Source organism: Leptonychotes weddellii, chromosome 1 (assembly GCF_054177405.1).
Source record: "Leptonychotes weddellii isolate Sample4059 chromosome 1, ASM5417740v2, whole genome shotgun sequence".
NCBI lineage: Eukaryota > Metazoa > Chordata > Mammalia > Carnivora > Phocidae > Leptonychotes > Leptonychotes weddellii.
This window is the reverse complement of record NC_138369.1, coordinates 60043784-60059213: the sequence shown is the minus strand read 5'-3', so window position 1 is coordinate 60059213 and position 15430 is coordinate 60043784. Positions and strand designations below refer to the sequence as shown.

The 15430-nt window shown below is 49.9% G+C and overlaps 1 protein-coding gene across 15 annotated transcripts in view; it reads right to left on the bottom strand.

Annotated features, from left to right (window-relative positions):
• The window catches only part of TRAK1 (trafficking kinesin protein 1), a 113470-nt gene that overhangs the window by 15453 nt on the left and 82587 nt on the right, over positions 1 to 15430 (bottom strand). For 14 of the 15 annotated variants that reach the window (XM_081825106.1, XM_081825033.1, XM_081825037.1 and 11 more), the window contains 7 exons: positions 14762 to 14840; positions 13749 to 13879; positions 13029 to 13103; positions 12210 to 12347; positions 8368 to 8444; positions 6710 to 6946; positions 5395 to 5711 (listed from right to left, as the gene is read on the bottom strand). In XM_081825106.1, coding sequence (XP_081681232.1) covers positions 5395 to 5711; positions 6710 to 6946; positions 8368 to 8444; positions 12210 to 12347; positions 13029 to 13103; positions 13749 to 13879; positions 14762 to 14840 — 1054 coding nt within the window. Of the gene's footprint in view, positions 1 to 4016; positions 5712 to 6709; positions 6947 to 8367; positions 8445 to 12209; positions 12348 to 13028; positions 13104 to 13748; positions 13880 to 14761; positions 14841 to 15430 lie in introns of those variants that run through there. The other variant, XM_081825145.1, reaches the window with a different exon arrangement.

Genomic DNA, 15430 nt, shown 5'->3' with positions numbered 1-15430 from the left:
AATCTCCGCCAACGAGTCTTGAAGGCATTTTGTAAGTGGGCAATTTCACATCCACTTTAAAGAGAAACGCTGTACATGCTGCCAACACATGATTAGGAAAGTCCCCAGACGCCCACTTGGAGGTCTGTCCCAGTTTTAAGTGTGCGCAAGTACAACCTACTTCACCTGAATCTACTGCATGTAAATAGCAAATTCTCTACATGCAAAAGAAACACGGTAATAAAGAGGTTTATACAACAAAAGAGCATCACATACTGTTCTCCCACCAGGTGCTCAGATGCCCACTGAGCCGCGGTCTCAACCAGGGATGATCTTGCCCCACACGGGACATTCGGTAAACCAACGGAGACATTTTTGGTTGTCACCACTGTGGGCAAAGAGGGAGTGCTAACGGCACCGAGTGGGCAGAGTCAGGGGTGCTGAGCCCCACGATGCCCAGGGCAGCCCCCTCACCACGGAATGATCCGGCCCCAGGCGTCAGCAGGGCTGAGACTGAGAAACCCTGACCTAGAGCTGTGGTCCTCTGTTCTCGGATCTCTGGAGAACCGGAGGAGCTCACGTCAAGCGGCAGCGTGCACAACCGGCCAGGGCTCGGCAGACATGCTCAGGCCAGCTCATGGGATCCTGGGGCCAGGGTGCCACAGCATCTTTTTTTTTTAAGCTACCCTGTATCGAACGGGCCTGTACAGCAGCTTATGTTACATCAACTCCTAGCTCAGAAGCACCCAATGAGGGGACTGAGGGTCACTGAAGTTAGACAGTTTTCCCAAGTCCCTGAGTAGTGGCAGCGTGCTGAAGGCCAGGCTCCTTGAGTGAGTTCACACCGCCTGCCCCCACAAAGTCCGCAGGCCTGTAAACAAGCCTCAGTGTTCCAGCCGGGAACCCACACGAAGTGAGAAGCATCGATGGTGGGCAGTAAAAGTTCTAGGTGGCCGCTCAAGGCCAGCCAGGAGGCACACACGCTGTGGCCGATGGGATTTCTCAGCCACCCCTGGAGACCCCCATTCATGATCCATAATGAGCCCCCTGTTCGTGTGTTCACTGGATGCCCAGGCACATTCCTGGCAAAAATACTGCACTGGGGAGAAGACTTAACAAGGCACCGTGACATCCAGCTTGGGACGCACATGCTGGTCTTACGAGGATGATGACAAATCCCTACGTGGGTGTGGCCACGTCACCTCTACTTTTGGAAGGGGAGGAAAGGGAAAGTTGACAGACACTGGGAAGTGAAGAACCATGTCCGGAAGTGCCAGAGGTCCTCACCCTTCTGAAGGGCGCTGAGGTGTTTACCGTGCCCTGGGAAAGAAGTCAGGGAGGCTGGAGGTCTGGGCCCGGACACCAGTCCCGTGGGCCTCCATCCTCCCTCTGTTCAGCAGACTGCCCTCATCTCTCCCCACCCCGGGCATGGGCTCCACAGAGAAACGAGGCTACAGGGGGTTTGCTGTTTGGAGTTCAAGGTGCTATAGAAGTACATGGGGTTATCTGCCCTCCCTGAATACGCAGAGCCAAGATTACAATGGAGAGATTATGCTGAAAGATGCATGGTACTTGGATTTTTACCCCCGCCTTGGGCATCTCTTACTCACGTAGGAACAGCCAACCTTTACTGAGCATTAACCAGGTGTCAGGCACCCCTCTAAGAGGCCTACACTTAGTCACTCAATCATCATGATAACCCTGTTGTCCTCATTTTACAGATGAGGAAACTGAGCACAGGAAGGTCAGGTAACTTGCCAGAGGTTGCATGGCTGGCAAATGGCTAATCTGGGATTCAAACCCACGCTGGCTCCAGTGTCCAACCTCTTAACAAAATACACCTTCTCTGGGCCAGCAGTGAGGGGCCCTCCTGGGTGTTTGTCTCAGAAATCAGGTCAATAACACACCCGACTGGCTTTTACAATCTCATACCTTTGCAGTCTTCCGTCCTGCAAAAGTGACTATTGGTGAAAGCCCCCACAGCCCTGTTACTGAGTTATATCAGGCTGTGGGGCTCAGACCATTTCTGTTCCCAACTGGTTCGAAGGCCCCAGGAGGGTTTCCCCGGGTCCAGCACCCGAGCAAAACAGCCCGCAACTCACTCCCTCCCCCTGCCACTGCCTGGGCTGCCACGTAGGAATCCTACTGATCTCCTGGCTGCCTAAGGTTCTGTCTTTGATACAAAATGGAGCACAGGGCGCCTGGGTGGCTCAGTTGGTTAAGCGACTGCCTTCGGCTCAGGTCATGATCCTGGAGTCCCTGGATCGAGTCCCGCATCGGGCTCCCTGCTCGGCAGGGAGTCTGCTTCTCCCTCTGACCCTCCCCCCTCTCATGTGCTCTCTCTCTCATTCTCTCTCTCAAATAAATAAATAAAATCTTAAAAAAAAAAACAACAAAACAAAATGGAGCACAGATCAAAAATTAAATATGAACAGCATCTTATTCAGCCTTGGCTGCCTCTTTCCCATCTCCACACCCTGCCACCCCCCAGCCCCCCGCCCCAGCCTGGCTTCCTTTATTTGTCAAGCACAGAAGGAGAGAATCACTGCACTATGAGCCACCTCCCATTACCAGCCCCTGCCTCCCCCCTACTCGAGGACGAGGCTGGGGTCAGGGAAAGAGGAAGCTTTGCGTTCCTAGTTGGCACCAAGATGAAGCTCTATGAAACAAGGGCATGGACAGAAGGGAACACAATTATGGTCACCACGCCTTTCCCTGTCTGCTTTCCTTCCACATCTCACTGTTCTAACTAAAAGCTGTGATTTCATCAGAGGAGAAGAAAACCAAATCCATTTATGTCAGAGGAGTATCCGGGGCTTAAAAGTTTAGAACTAACCTGCTGGACAATGTCTAGCTTAGCTGAGAAGTATATGCTTTCCCCTAATTACATATGAACTTATTTATTGGGAAATACCATTTTGGTTTTAATTAATCATGGGGGGGGCGGATATTACCGGATTCATCTCTCTTCTAGTCTGAAAAGTTTTGTTTGCTTTTGGCCTGCTTAAAACTCCTAAGGTAAGATGAAGAGACAAGAGTGCTAATCTTCTTAAACACCTAGCCCAGCTATTTTGGCTGACACCAATAAACAGATACCAAGATGCATTAAATAGGTAAGGGAGACACAGATGAAGACCCAGATTGGCTACCTGCTATGATCCCAGCCAACACTCTCCAGAAACCTCACCCCAGGTACATTTACCTGAGCCACTGAAGATCAAGGGAATCCTATTAGCTTCTGAGGGGGCCAATGGAAAAGAATGATATAAGAACATGGCCCCAGCACAATGCTGGTTCGGGTTCTCAACACTGGTAAGGCCACCCTTTAGACTTGAGCTGCTAGAACAGGGCAAGTGTGGGGAACCTAAGTTTTAATTAGCACCTATTAGGTACCAGGCATAATCACATTTACTCCTCACAATTTTGTGTGGCAGGTGTAAGCCTTACTTCACAAGTAAGGGAAACGGGGCTCAAAAGGGTAACTTATCTACTGCCACAGTTTGAGCTGCACTGAATCCAGTGTCAGGCAGACTTCTGTGTCAGCACTTCATCTTGTCAGATTAAACAAAGTAATAAACAAAAAAATTGTGGCGGTAAGGAAGAAAGTAAATATTGGTTGTATTTGAAATAGCTGAGAAGTCAGAGAACTACAAAATGGAGGAGAGGGATCTCTATCATGAGGATGCATCACAGTCCATAGTGATATGACATGACTTCTTAATGGTGGTGATTTAGCTTCCCGCTGAGCAGGATACTTTAGATGAAACTGATCTAGCAAATCTCATGGGATTTCCTCTTAGTCTATTAACACAAAAAATATTGCTAAGTCATAAGATTAAAAGAAAAAAGATGAATTGGTTGAAATAGATTTTTAAAAATCTCTTCCTGTAATATGCTTGGAAAATGAATCCAAAGACATATTCTTAGATGATCTAATGAAACATAAAGTCAAATACAGAAATCAGACGAAATAGAGATGATAAATTCCAATGAACTTTAAGAGACAAAGGAGAAAAAAAGAAAAGAAAGGCAGAAAGTAAAATTGCAGAAATGGAAGATTTTATTGAAAGAAAAACAGACATAATTATGGATCAGGAAACAATCACCAAGCTCACAACTGAATAAACAATTAAAAAAAGAACGAGCCATCCCTTTTCTGAAATCTAATAAGGGCCTAAATTATACAATTAAAAAATAATCATGAAGAAAGAACGTCAGCCCACCCTCTTCCTTCCTCTGGAGACTACAGGACCCAGCATGTCTTGGGTCTTTAACAAGCACATCCTCATTTTACACCACACATTCTCAACAGGGATAATATTGCCCCCAAAGGGTTGAAAACAGGTTCTTCTGGGGTAAAAAGAATCCTACTCTTTTTAGGCAGAGAGCAAAGCTATAGCACATCAACAGTGTATTTGTGGTATTAAATTGCGGGAACGAGTAACTAAGAATATATGTCTAAAATGACTCCTTAAGAATATAGGTCTAACATGGGAAATACAGCCTTACAGAAATTCTGATTTTACTTTGCACCAGAAATGTAATACAGAATTCTAAAATACCTTCTCAAACTCACATGGGTTTCCAAACTAAAGGAGTCAAAAGTGAAAAATACAAACACTCGGCGGCCCTTGACAAGGTAAGTGGGTAAATAAAAGGAAGACATTTTATAATGCCTGGAAGAAAAAGCAAAAAAAGAAAAGACTTTTTTCCAGGAGTTTAACGATCTTGGGTGTCCCTGGCACTAAAAAGTAAATTGCCCCTGGGAAAGGCAGGCTTGAGGAGGTACAGAACTCACTCGCCTCCGCAACCACCCCCTTCCCGGCCCTCAGACTGTAGAGGTCTAGGCATCTTGCTCAGAACCCAGGGCACTGGAAGAAAGCCGCACTCTCTTTACTGGAAGATCGAAGCAAAACATGTGAGCCCACGAACTGCAGATCACTTTCAGGTAGTTCCTGAAAAAAACAACTTCTAGCATGTGCTCTGCACCCCTCCCTGACACCAACGTTTCTGAGAGGTGACAGCAATAATTCCCTGTGCTTCTCAGACCCCAGGCATGACCTAATTAACCTTCTAGTACGGTAGCCTCTGCCTCTCAAAAAGATGCTGACTTCTAAGGTTCTAGATGCACGAGAAAGAGAACTAGGAAACTGGCGTGAAGGCGCTCGTTCCTTTCCTTTGGCCTGGCCGGCCGAGGTGAGAGTCGGCCTGCGTGCACACTCCCACACCTGCCCGGGGAGACGGAAGCCCAGGCTGGGCGCCACCGTCAGAGGAACTCAAACCAGCAGCGCGGGAGGCTGTCTCGGAAGAAAAAGGAGTAGGCGTGACAGAGGCTGCCCGCTTGCTGGTGGTGGATCAGCGACCACAGGCGGTCGCCGAGGAGGGCCGAGAGGGGCCGAGGCCCCCGGGGATCACCTTCCAGCGGCTTCACGATCTGGAGTTTCTCGGGCAGGTAGGAGCGGCTGCTGAAGGACATGCCCGAGAAGCCGGTGAACTCGGAGAAGCGCGAGTGGGTGCCGAGGGACATGATGCTCTCCGTGGGCGTGAGGGAGCCGCTGAGCAGCTCGCCCTTCTCCGCCAGCTCCCTGAGCTTCCGCTCCTGCTCCTCCTCGAAGAACCTCCGCTCCGACAGGTAGTTCTCCCGGCGGAGGGACAGCCGCCGCAGCGCCGTCTCCAGGTCGTGGGAGCCCGGGGTGCCCGGCGTCCCGGGCTTCTTGCTCCGCTCGGCGTTCCTGCGAGTGGGGAGACGGGGCTGAGCGTGGAGCACCCCGCAGCGGGCGCCATGCAGGGTGCACGGTGCGAGGGAGGACTTACTGCTCTAGGTGGCCGGGGGTGGACAGGTTTCCTGGTGGCCGCAGGATTTTTGCTAGGGAAGCCAACAAGGCAAGCAGCGGAAATTTAGACAAAAATGGGGAGGTAAATGCCTGCCCGGGAGAACTAGTTCCTCTGCTGGGTGTTGCGCCGGGTAGCGGGGAGAGCACAAAGGTGCAAAGAAAATTGGCACATACTATGTAAAAAATTCCATCCCTGGCAACATTTCCCTCCTGAGCCCTCAGGAAGATGACTTCTTCAGGCTGCAGGTCCTAGTTACCAGAAGGGCCACTGGTTCAAGAGGCATTTCTCTTTCCTCTTGAATTGAAAGAGCTGTTCTGATCAAGCCGTTTCCCCTCTGACCCAGTCGGTCAGAAGAACCAATTTCATTGTCACAGAAAAAAGCTGTACAACACAGCTGATGTCATGCGTGTGTGTATGCATGTGTGGAGGGCTTCAGGACAAAGAGGGACTGCCCCCCGCTGAGGAGGCCCCACCCCAGGGACAGGAGGTGTGATGTGCACCTGCAGGGGGCCCTGCGCCCCACCTTCGGCCACAAACTAGATTCTGGTCACAAGACAGAGCCTGAGTCCTCCTCAGCCTTTCAAACACCCAAGCTACAGAATGTCTATTCTGTAGCCCAACAGTGAAGATTAACAGAAAAAATACTCATTCATCCTCCCCTTCAGCATTCTGACAGAAAAGAAGAATTCCTATCATACCTCCTTACACTGGTGGAAATAGCAGAATCAAGAGTGAGCGTAAACTCAGAGGGCTAGCAAAACAGATGACAGAACCGAAAGGTCTATGCTTTTCAGGCGATTCTTTGTCAGCTCCCCTCTTCTGATGGCTGAACCTATCCTCGATCCACACTACCTGTCTCCCAAACCCAAAGATTACAAACTCCCGGCTGGCTCACCCCAGGTCAGCTGACTCTGCTTCCAGGATGATGCTGTTGGTCTTGTTGTCCAGGACGACATTGCCAACGTCACTGCCGTAGAAGCTGGACCGGGGGGTGCTGACGCAGCTGGACAGGAGGGAGTTCACAGCTGAGGACTGGTTGGAGCCAGGGATGTTCATGGGGGACGGGGTCAGAGACCTCTGCTTGACGACCTGGTTGATGTTTCTCACCGTCTCAAAGACTCGCTTCTGGTGACTGGGGGGAGGGGGGGAGGGAATGCACAACATCCATGAATAAACAAATGCAGGAATGACTGTGGAGTTTAGCCCTCCAGAAACTACCATCCAAGGAGCCAAAAGGCTGCTGGCCCACACGAGCCCCCAGGCAACCTGCCATCCCCTGTCTTCCATGTGTTGGCTGAAACTCAAGAGGCTCAATGCCCACTGAATTCCGGGCCCTAATTCATGGTTGTGTCCTACAGGTGAAGCTAGCAAGATGATACTGCTTTTCTCTCCCTCAGGCTTGACCCACAAATACAAATACTTAAGTAGGCTTTTGTCTCCCGGCTACTTTTCCTCTTTCATCATGGTCACTAGAATGCAAAGTCCAAGAGGGCAGTGTTCACTGCTCAGCACATAACAGGGCTCCATAAATATCTGTAGAATGAGTATTTGTTGATTGTTCATATATATATATAAAAGCAAGACAAAATCTCACACTTCTGTAATGAGATGATAAATACCGCAGGAATCTTTCAAAAATTGCTATTTCTAAGAGTGGAACTTCCCTTTGATGCTCATTTGTTCCCTTTTTTTTTTAAGAGGAAGAGAGACAGAGAGAGAGAGAGGGAGCTCACATGAGCAGAGGTAGTGGCAGAGGGAGAGGGAGAGAGAGAGAGAGAATCCCAAGCAGGCTCCGTGCCCAGTGCAGAGCCCAACACGGGGCTCGATCTCACGACCCTTAGATCATGACCTGAGCTGAAATCAAGAGTCAGATGCTTAACCAACTGAGCCACCCAGGCGTCCCCTCATTTGTTCCTTTTTCAGGAGACAAAGGTAGGCACGTTGCTCTAACGGCCGTGTCCTTCTGGGATGCATAGGGCTTCACACACGCACCGAGGCTCGGGGACTCTGGTCACTCCCAGGATCCCATTTCAGTTCTGGCTGTGGGCTTTGGGTACAGAAAATACACAATGAAATCGGATCCACATGTTCCTTAGAAACAACTCGGGGCAGGCCTAGTGCAAGGTCTCATGTTAGGAAGAGAGTTGGTAGAGGCCAATATCCATAAACGTATCCAGAAAGGAAGCAGAAGCCTTGCGTGCACCCCTCGAAGAGCCCTCTGTATCTTCTACTGCATCCTATTTTGCTTTTGCTAACAGACAGTAAACATTTTTTAAGTCCTGTTTTTCACTGAAAAGAAAGATAAAACCAAGTGGTGGTATCAAGACAGGGCCTGTATTAACAGAGATGGGAAACAGCTCTCCCTCTCAACTTCCTGTAAGTTAATAATATAGCTTTAAAACTCAGGAAGAGGACCTGTGGGATATTATTGGCTGTGTGCTCTTATCTCCCTTAAGAGATAAGATCACTGTTGGTGTCTGAAGCCCAAACACTGCTAGTTTTGATGACCACAGGGCATGAGCAGTCTCTGGGAAGCTTAGAACCAGGCCGTACGCGATATCTGGAGACTCAGGTTCTTCCAACTGCAGCTCCTTGCGCATCGTTCCCTCAATCTCCGCTGCCAAGGAGTCCTGAGAAAAGCCAGAAAACACACTGAGTGAGCAGCAATTCAAGTCTCTAGAAGAGGCTCATGGCTGGCTAGCCATAAGAGCATCAACTGAGGCCTCAGAGCCTGCAAACTACCCATGCCACTAGGCTTCCAGCATTCATCACTGGGGGAACCCCTGACCGAGCAATCCCCATGGCGGGTTCTGGAGCAGTCCCCAGTGGGCACTGAGTGTACAGCCCTGACACTCCCCTGCAGCCGAGGGTCTGAGAGCAAACCCCACGTTCCCTTGGCCACACCACGGAGCTGTGACTCTGCCCACAAGGAGAGAGGAGACGCGGGGAATTTGTGGAGGAGGGGACCCGAGTTGTGAGCACTGTCATCTGAGCCTCTGCTCTGGTGCCGCCCGCTTCCCCTGCAAGGAGAGCTCCTCTCCCCACTAACGACCCATCGCCCGCCCACCTTTAATGACCAGCTCATACCTCGTTTCCACTACTAATCCTTCATTCCTCCCTGAAGAAAGACACCAAACACATGAAGTCCCTGCGAGTTCCCTGAACAGTTAGTTCACTTAGATCTTTCTCTAGCTAGGTCGTGGATTTTGCGGGTCAGGGCAAGGCTGGTCATGGCTGACTTCTCCCTTCCCGGATGGCCAGGCCCCCAGCTGAGACTCACCGATAAAGACCCCCTGATGAGCTCTCCCTCCTCCCCGAACGGCCCACCACTCCTCACCCTCTGAGGTAGAGCCTAACAAGCAATCCCATACACTGGACAGGTCGGTGCCAACAGGAGGACCAGGCGTGTGCAGAAAAGCACCTGCTGGGGCCTCAGAGGAGGACACCCCCAGGACAGCCTGAAGGGAAGGACTTGCTGTGCTAACTGAAGACTCCCTGCAATGATCAGAAATGTTCTTTCTGCACTGTCCACTGTGGGAGCCACAGGCCGCAGGTGGCTATCAGGCACCTGAAACATGGCCAGTATGACTGAGGACCCGAATTCGCTGTACTAATTTTAACAGATTTAAATTCACATAGCCACTTGTGGCCAATGGATTCCCAGCAGACAGAGCATGGGAACTCCAGAGCGCCCATCTCCACAGCCCCACAGTCAGGGATCGACGCTCCAGGCTAGAAACTGGAACCAAGTGGGGAGACTTGACAGGAGGTAGCAAGAAGCTGGGTCCATAAAGGGGTTAATGTGCTTGTTTTCAACTATTATTTATAAATATGCAATTTTATTTAGTAATTATTATGTACAGATTGTCATTCAACATAACCCATGTTGTGAAGGGCTTCCCTGAGTGAGCTTTTTTAAAGTCAGTTCACTTTTCTTTCTTTCTTTTTTAAGACTTTATTTATTTGAGAGAGAGAGAGAGAAACTGAGATAGCGAGACAGCACAAGCAGGGGGAGGGGCAGAGGGAGAGGGAGAAGCAGGCTCCCCGCTGAGCAGGGAGTCTGATGCGGGGATCAATCCCAGGACCCTGGGATCATGACCTGAGCCGAAGGCAGACACTTAACTGACTGAGCCACCCAGGCGCCCCACCACTTTACTTCTTACTACTGTAATTCACCATATAGTTTACATTCAGAGTTCTGCACGAGGAAAGAACCTTCATACAACTTAGGAGAGATGACATACCAAACTACTAACTTCAAGGTCGTGCCTGGAGGAGATAGCAAGCCGGCTCTGTGACTTTTTCTTGGCCCTGAGCCCCCTAGCAGTCTGGGGAAGCCACGGACCCCTTCTCAGAATAGTATCTTTAAGTGAACAAAATAATTAGGACAAAAAGGAAGCCCAATATATTGAACTAGTCACTAGACTATTAATAACAACAATCGTGATACGTTAACACACAGGATCTGGCTTCAGGCCTGGTAATGACTGCCACCTTGAAGTGGGCCTTAGCACAAATGGGATTTGGAGACATCTTACAACGGAGAGCAGCTGTGATCTCAACTGGTGACCAAGTCACCGGGGTGGCTAATATCGCTGTGGCTTGTTGCCCACCTTCATATGAGCAGGAAGCACTGTATACAATTAGGGACTAAGATAAAAGACGTGACCCTCCCTCAAGTTCACGGGCCCCCTGAGTCCTGTCTGGGGATCCCCGATTAGGAGCTCCTGCCACAGACAAGAGAGCTGGCAACGTACTCCTCAGGCAGAAACTGCTACCCACCGTTTGACTCAGATTAGGGCGTTCTGCTCCAGAAACGCGCACAGCACCACTCAGTGCCGCAAATACCTTTAATACATCGCGCACTTTAAAAATAGCCACCTTCAAAAAGTGAGCCGTGCCAACAGCTACAGGAAAAGGCAAGCAAAAGCTCCATCTCAGCAAATACAATAGCTGAGAATCTCTGCAGAAGACGCCCAAATGAAGATTTTCAGTTTGACTTTTCTATGTCATGGCTTTGTTTTAAAACAGGTCTGTCTCTGAGCATGGGGAATGCAGTGGAGTGCATCCTAAGTGCACGGGAGATAAGGTGCCCCTAGGAGGCCACTGTGCCAAGGTGGGAAGCCAGGAAGGAGGGAAATTGAGGCAGGGAGCATATATCACTACATAGGCCAGTCTGTGAGCTGAGTGTCATTGGCTCTCGATGGAGGAATCGGGGGTACCGAATGTTCTTTGCTGCCTTTACTTGGATTCTTGGACACACTGGATCACCAATCTGCTCCTTGGAAAGCTATGTTTATGTATCTTTCGTTTTGGTTTCATTAGGTTTCAATCAAGCTGAAAGAGAGAGAGAGAGTTCTAGCCTGATTTTTATATATAAAATGAGATTGTGATTTAGGAAAAGTGGGCCAGACAGTGTAAAGGGAAAGAGCCCCAAGGAAAGGCCAAATTCCAAAGGATTGAGTGTCACAAACATTGTAGCCGCCATCCACTTGTATCTCATTGGGAGTGTTTCTCTCAAAAGTTCTTGTCTCCTCAAAGAGAATTTGGTATTTCATCAAACCACGGAAACAGAGCCTGAATATAAAAGTTCTTGGTCATTTGTTCTTCGGTCTGTCTGTCCACCCATCCAAATCTAGTACCTACTAAGCATGTACAATTGTGAAACATAACAAGCACGGAGCAGACAGCAGAGTATTACAGAGGGAAGGAGGAAAGGAGCAAATAAGACACGGCCCCCACCTTCGAGGGGCTTTAGTCTGACAGAAGAAGGTACAGTGAGGAAGCTCACCCAACGACTCGGGGAAAAGACCAGCAGAGGAGGCCTGCCTAGTGTTGCTGAACCCCAGCAGGGAGGGGCTAACCTGGAAAATCCCTTTCTCAACCATGTCTCCCTAAAGCCCAAGCATGAAACAAACCAGGCCAGAGCTACGAAGTAAAATTGCGGGCAAATCATTTTGTAGAAATGGAAATGCCGCTCCAGCTAGAGAGAGAGATTTTTTCAGATTACAGACACTGAAAGCCCCCAAGAGGATGATCAGTAAGCCTAGAAAGAACCAGCAGAACTGTATGGGCAACTTAAGAATTCTAGAACGCACGGTGAGGCCAAAATAGCTCATACTCTAGTAAGGTTAGAAAAATAACAATGTGTGAATAACATCTTCCAAGTATCTGAGGGTCTTACGAAATTTACCAATTAAGGACACGAGGAGAAAAAAAGGACTGAGTTAGTCCTCGCTCAGGCACGCGAGCCCCTGACGCAGATCTAGAGCTAAGCTGCGGAAAAGAAGCCCACCCACCAAGTCTCGGCGCCAGACCCCACCTCCCTGCCAGGGGCCCCCCTGCGGCCTGGCAGGCGGGTGGGGAGCGGGGGCACAGAGCAGGCGGGTGCTCACCATGGGGAACAGGCCAAGTGAGTGGTAGCGCCGGGATGCGGTGTTGGGCATGGTCTTGTTCCGGAGGTTCTTGAGCTCTTCCTGCGCCTCGTGAAGCATCTCCATGCACTCTGCGTACTTGTCCTCCAGCTCTCGCAGCTGCACACACCAGAAAGGCACGCACGGTCAGGGGGGTGGGGGTGGGGGGACGACGGGGACTGCCCTGCACCTCCAGGCCCGACACCAAAGGGCCCTCAAGGCTCAGTTCGACTTCCACCTGGGGCGTGCTTCTAGCCTCTGAAACCTCCCAAGTTCTAACGTGCAACCGAGATCCCAGGCTTCCAGTTACAGGATGCCCAAGTCATGGGGATGAACGGCACAGCGCGGGGAATCGAGTCAGCGGTACGGTAACGGGGTTGTGTGGTGACAGATGGGGCGACAGTGTAGTAAGCATGGCATGACGTACAGAGATGTCCAATCACTACGCTGTACCCCTAACACTCATGGAACCTCCTGCCAATGATACTCAAATATTTTTTAAAAAAGCCAACTTTCCACGAATGGGAGAGCCAATTGTCACACCATCGTTTCTAGCCACATCTGTGAACGGGCTCCTTCCCGTGGTGAGTTCCATGCCGTTGCCCTCATGGGACATTTAGCAGGAGCGGGTTATGCAGGGCCCAGCCCCCCAGGTGCTCACCAGCCGTGACAGCGTCAGCAGGAATTTACCAGTAAGAATGGCTTTCAATTCAGAATAAAAGCAGCTAGTGAGGTGGACATGACCCGCGGCCCGTCACCCTAAGTGGGATGGGCCTGGGGAAAGCAGGGAGAGCCGCTCACCTCCGCCGTGAGCTGCCGCTGGGCATCCTTAGCAGCCCCCAGGTGCTGGACCAGCTCTTCATTTTCCACCGCGCACTGCAACAGGGCAAAGGCCCATCAGCTTCTCCTTTAAGATACCTGGAAACGTCTAACTGGTTTCCTCTTATTACCTGATCTATTCCGACCCTATCGCATTTCTACAGTGAGACTTTTAAGCCGGAGTAACATTTCGCCTTTTCTGTAATTTTGAAGGCAGCCTTTCCTACATCCATGTTCATTCTGTATGGCCCGCCCTACGCCCATCTCCATAGGCATAGTCCCTCCCCAGACGCACTTCACCTCGTGCTGCTAGCAAAGGCCTGACGTGGGAAACTAAACTGTATTTGTTTTGTTGTTGTTCATGTCTTGCGGCTGCTTCATCTCAAATCTAAAGGGGATATTATTCTGCTATAGGAACACCAGGTGCTCTATGTAAAAACAAATCCTAGACTAGAAAATTCACAAGTGAAATTCCACTGCGGCACCTTTCTTAACGAATTCTATTAATGTGCAGATTATTTTTAGGAGGTAAGTGGTTATATCATGCCCTCCCCAGTTCAGGGCGACTAGCTTTATTCTATTGAATTTGCTAATAAGCCTTTTCCCCAAAGGGGCAGCACAAACTCCTAAACTATAAAACCAAAGGGCATGGTTTTCGGGGGCAAATGCCATCTGCAGCATCCAGAGAAACAGAAGCCTTACAGCTTTTGCCTTCTTCTGCAAGTCAACTATCTGCGACAGCAGGTGTGTGATCTCCTCTTGCTGGCGGGCAGCATCCTCGGTCTTCTTAGCCAGCTCCTCTGAGATACTGGCAATCTGCACATTGGCATCCCCTTTAACCAAGAAATGACAAGAGGAAGTCAGACCCAGAGAGAATGGTTTCTTTGTGGTGTGCACAAGAAAAAGCATCTTTTTTGCCAGACAGGGGGATGAGTGGAGAGGGCAGTGAAGAAGGAACAGTGCCCATTTTCCCATATGGGCTCAGTCTGGTGTGGGGCCTGGTGTGGGGACCCAACCCCGCCGACCAAAGCTGCCTCCCTTCCCAGAGGAAGTCAGGCAGGCTTTGGGGGTCAGCTGGGAGATGCCACACCACACAAAGGTGCATCTGCCCGAATCCCCACATTCATGCATGAACGGATCCACATCATTAACAGGAACCCCTGCTGCACCCTATTCTAGAAGGAACTGTGCCCGCACAATATAATTCCTTTGGATGTTTTCAACCCATATTCAGAGTCATAACTCATTTTACTAGACTGGAACACAGGGTGTGTTTCATTTATTGAGCGTTTTGCTGAAATTCAAAATACTGTTTGCCCTTTTGTCTTAACTTGTAAACTTACGATGGAGAGGGTGCGGAAAGTACTTGTTTGCAAAGCGGAGAACTCTGGCCTCACCTTGCACACATCAATTATGAGAAACCATAATTGATTAGTGTTTGCATATCGACAGGGGAACTCTGTAACTGGGCTTAACTTAGACTTCACATAACTCCAGTATTACAGTAGAAAGCCGGAATCAAAATTAAACATCCGTCTCAAGTGAGAAATTAGGACAGCGTATGGCTAATAACCTAGCACCCAATTTCTCATGCATCAGAGTGAGCGGTGCCCCACACAAGATCGGGGGGTAGGGGTGGGTGTCTCATCACAATGATGGCAGCTGCAGAAAGTAAAAAGAGCGGGTAGGGATGGAGCAAGAGAACCAGGCCATACTCAGCTCCTTCACGCAGTCGTTGACCAGCTGCTGTTCCTTCTCTTCGTAGGTGATGGTCTCCGTCTTCAGCTGGCAGGCCTGTGGACAAGGCTCAGGTCAGAGGCCCCACATTCACACCTGGACCGGTGGGGTGGGCAAGGCTGGGGCACGGAGCAAGGACTAACCCAGGTCTGGGAAGCTGCCCTTCACCCTCTCCCCACCTGCCATCCAGGACACCCTCCAATACAGAAAGTCCATCAGAATGCCCTGCTTAGTTAAGGAATCGCGGATCCTCAAAGCTGAAGAGCTGAAAAAGGCGTACCACCAGAGGGGCGCTACACAAAGCGATGTGCACTCTACAAAGCGCCACCCCTGGTGTCTATTCATTTGCATCTGTCCCGGTTCATAGACAGGGACCCCTTTGGACCCCAACAGTGTCTAGGACTCAGCTCTGCCTACCATCTACAGATGACCACAAGAATGGCTAACACTTATCATGTACCTGCTTTATGCAAGGCACTGTCCTATGAGATCTAAGTTGGGGAGTTAGATCTACTGTATTTGGCTTAGTAAAAACAAGGTACGATACAAAAGCATTAAAATTCAGAGACCCAAGAGCTATCCCAGGACTCTGGATAGCCATGCTCCCAGCTGACAAGGTGAGAAAATAGAGATCCAAAGGTCTGAAG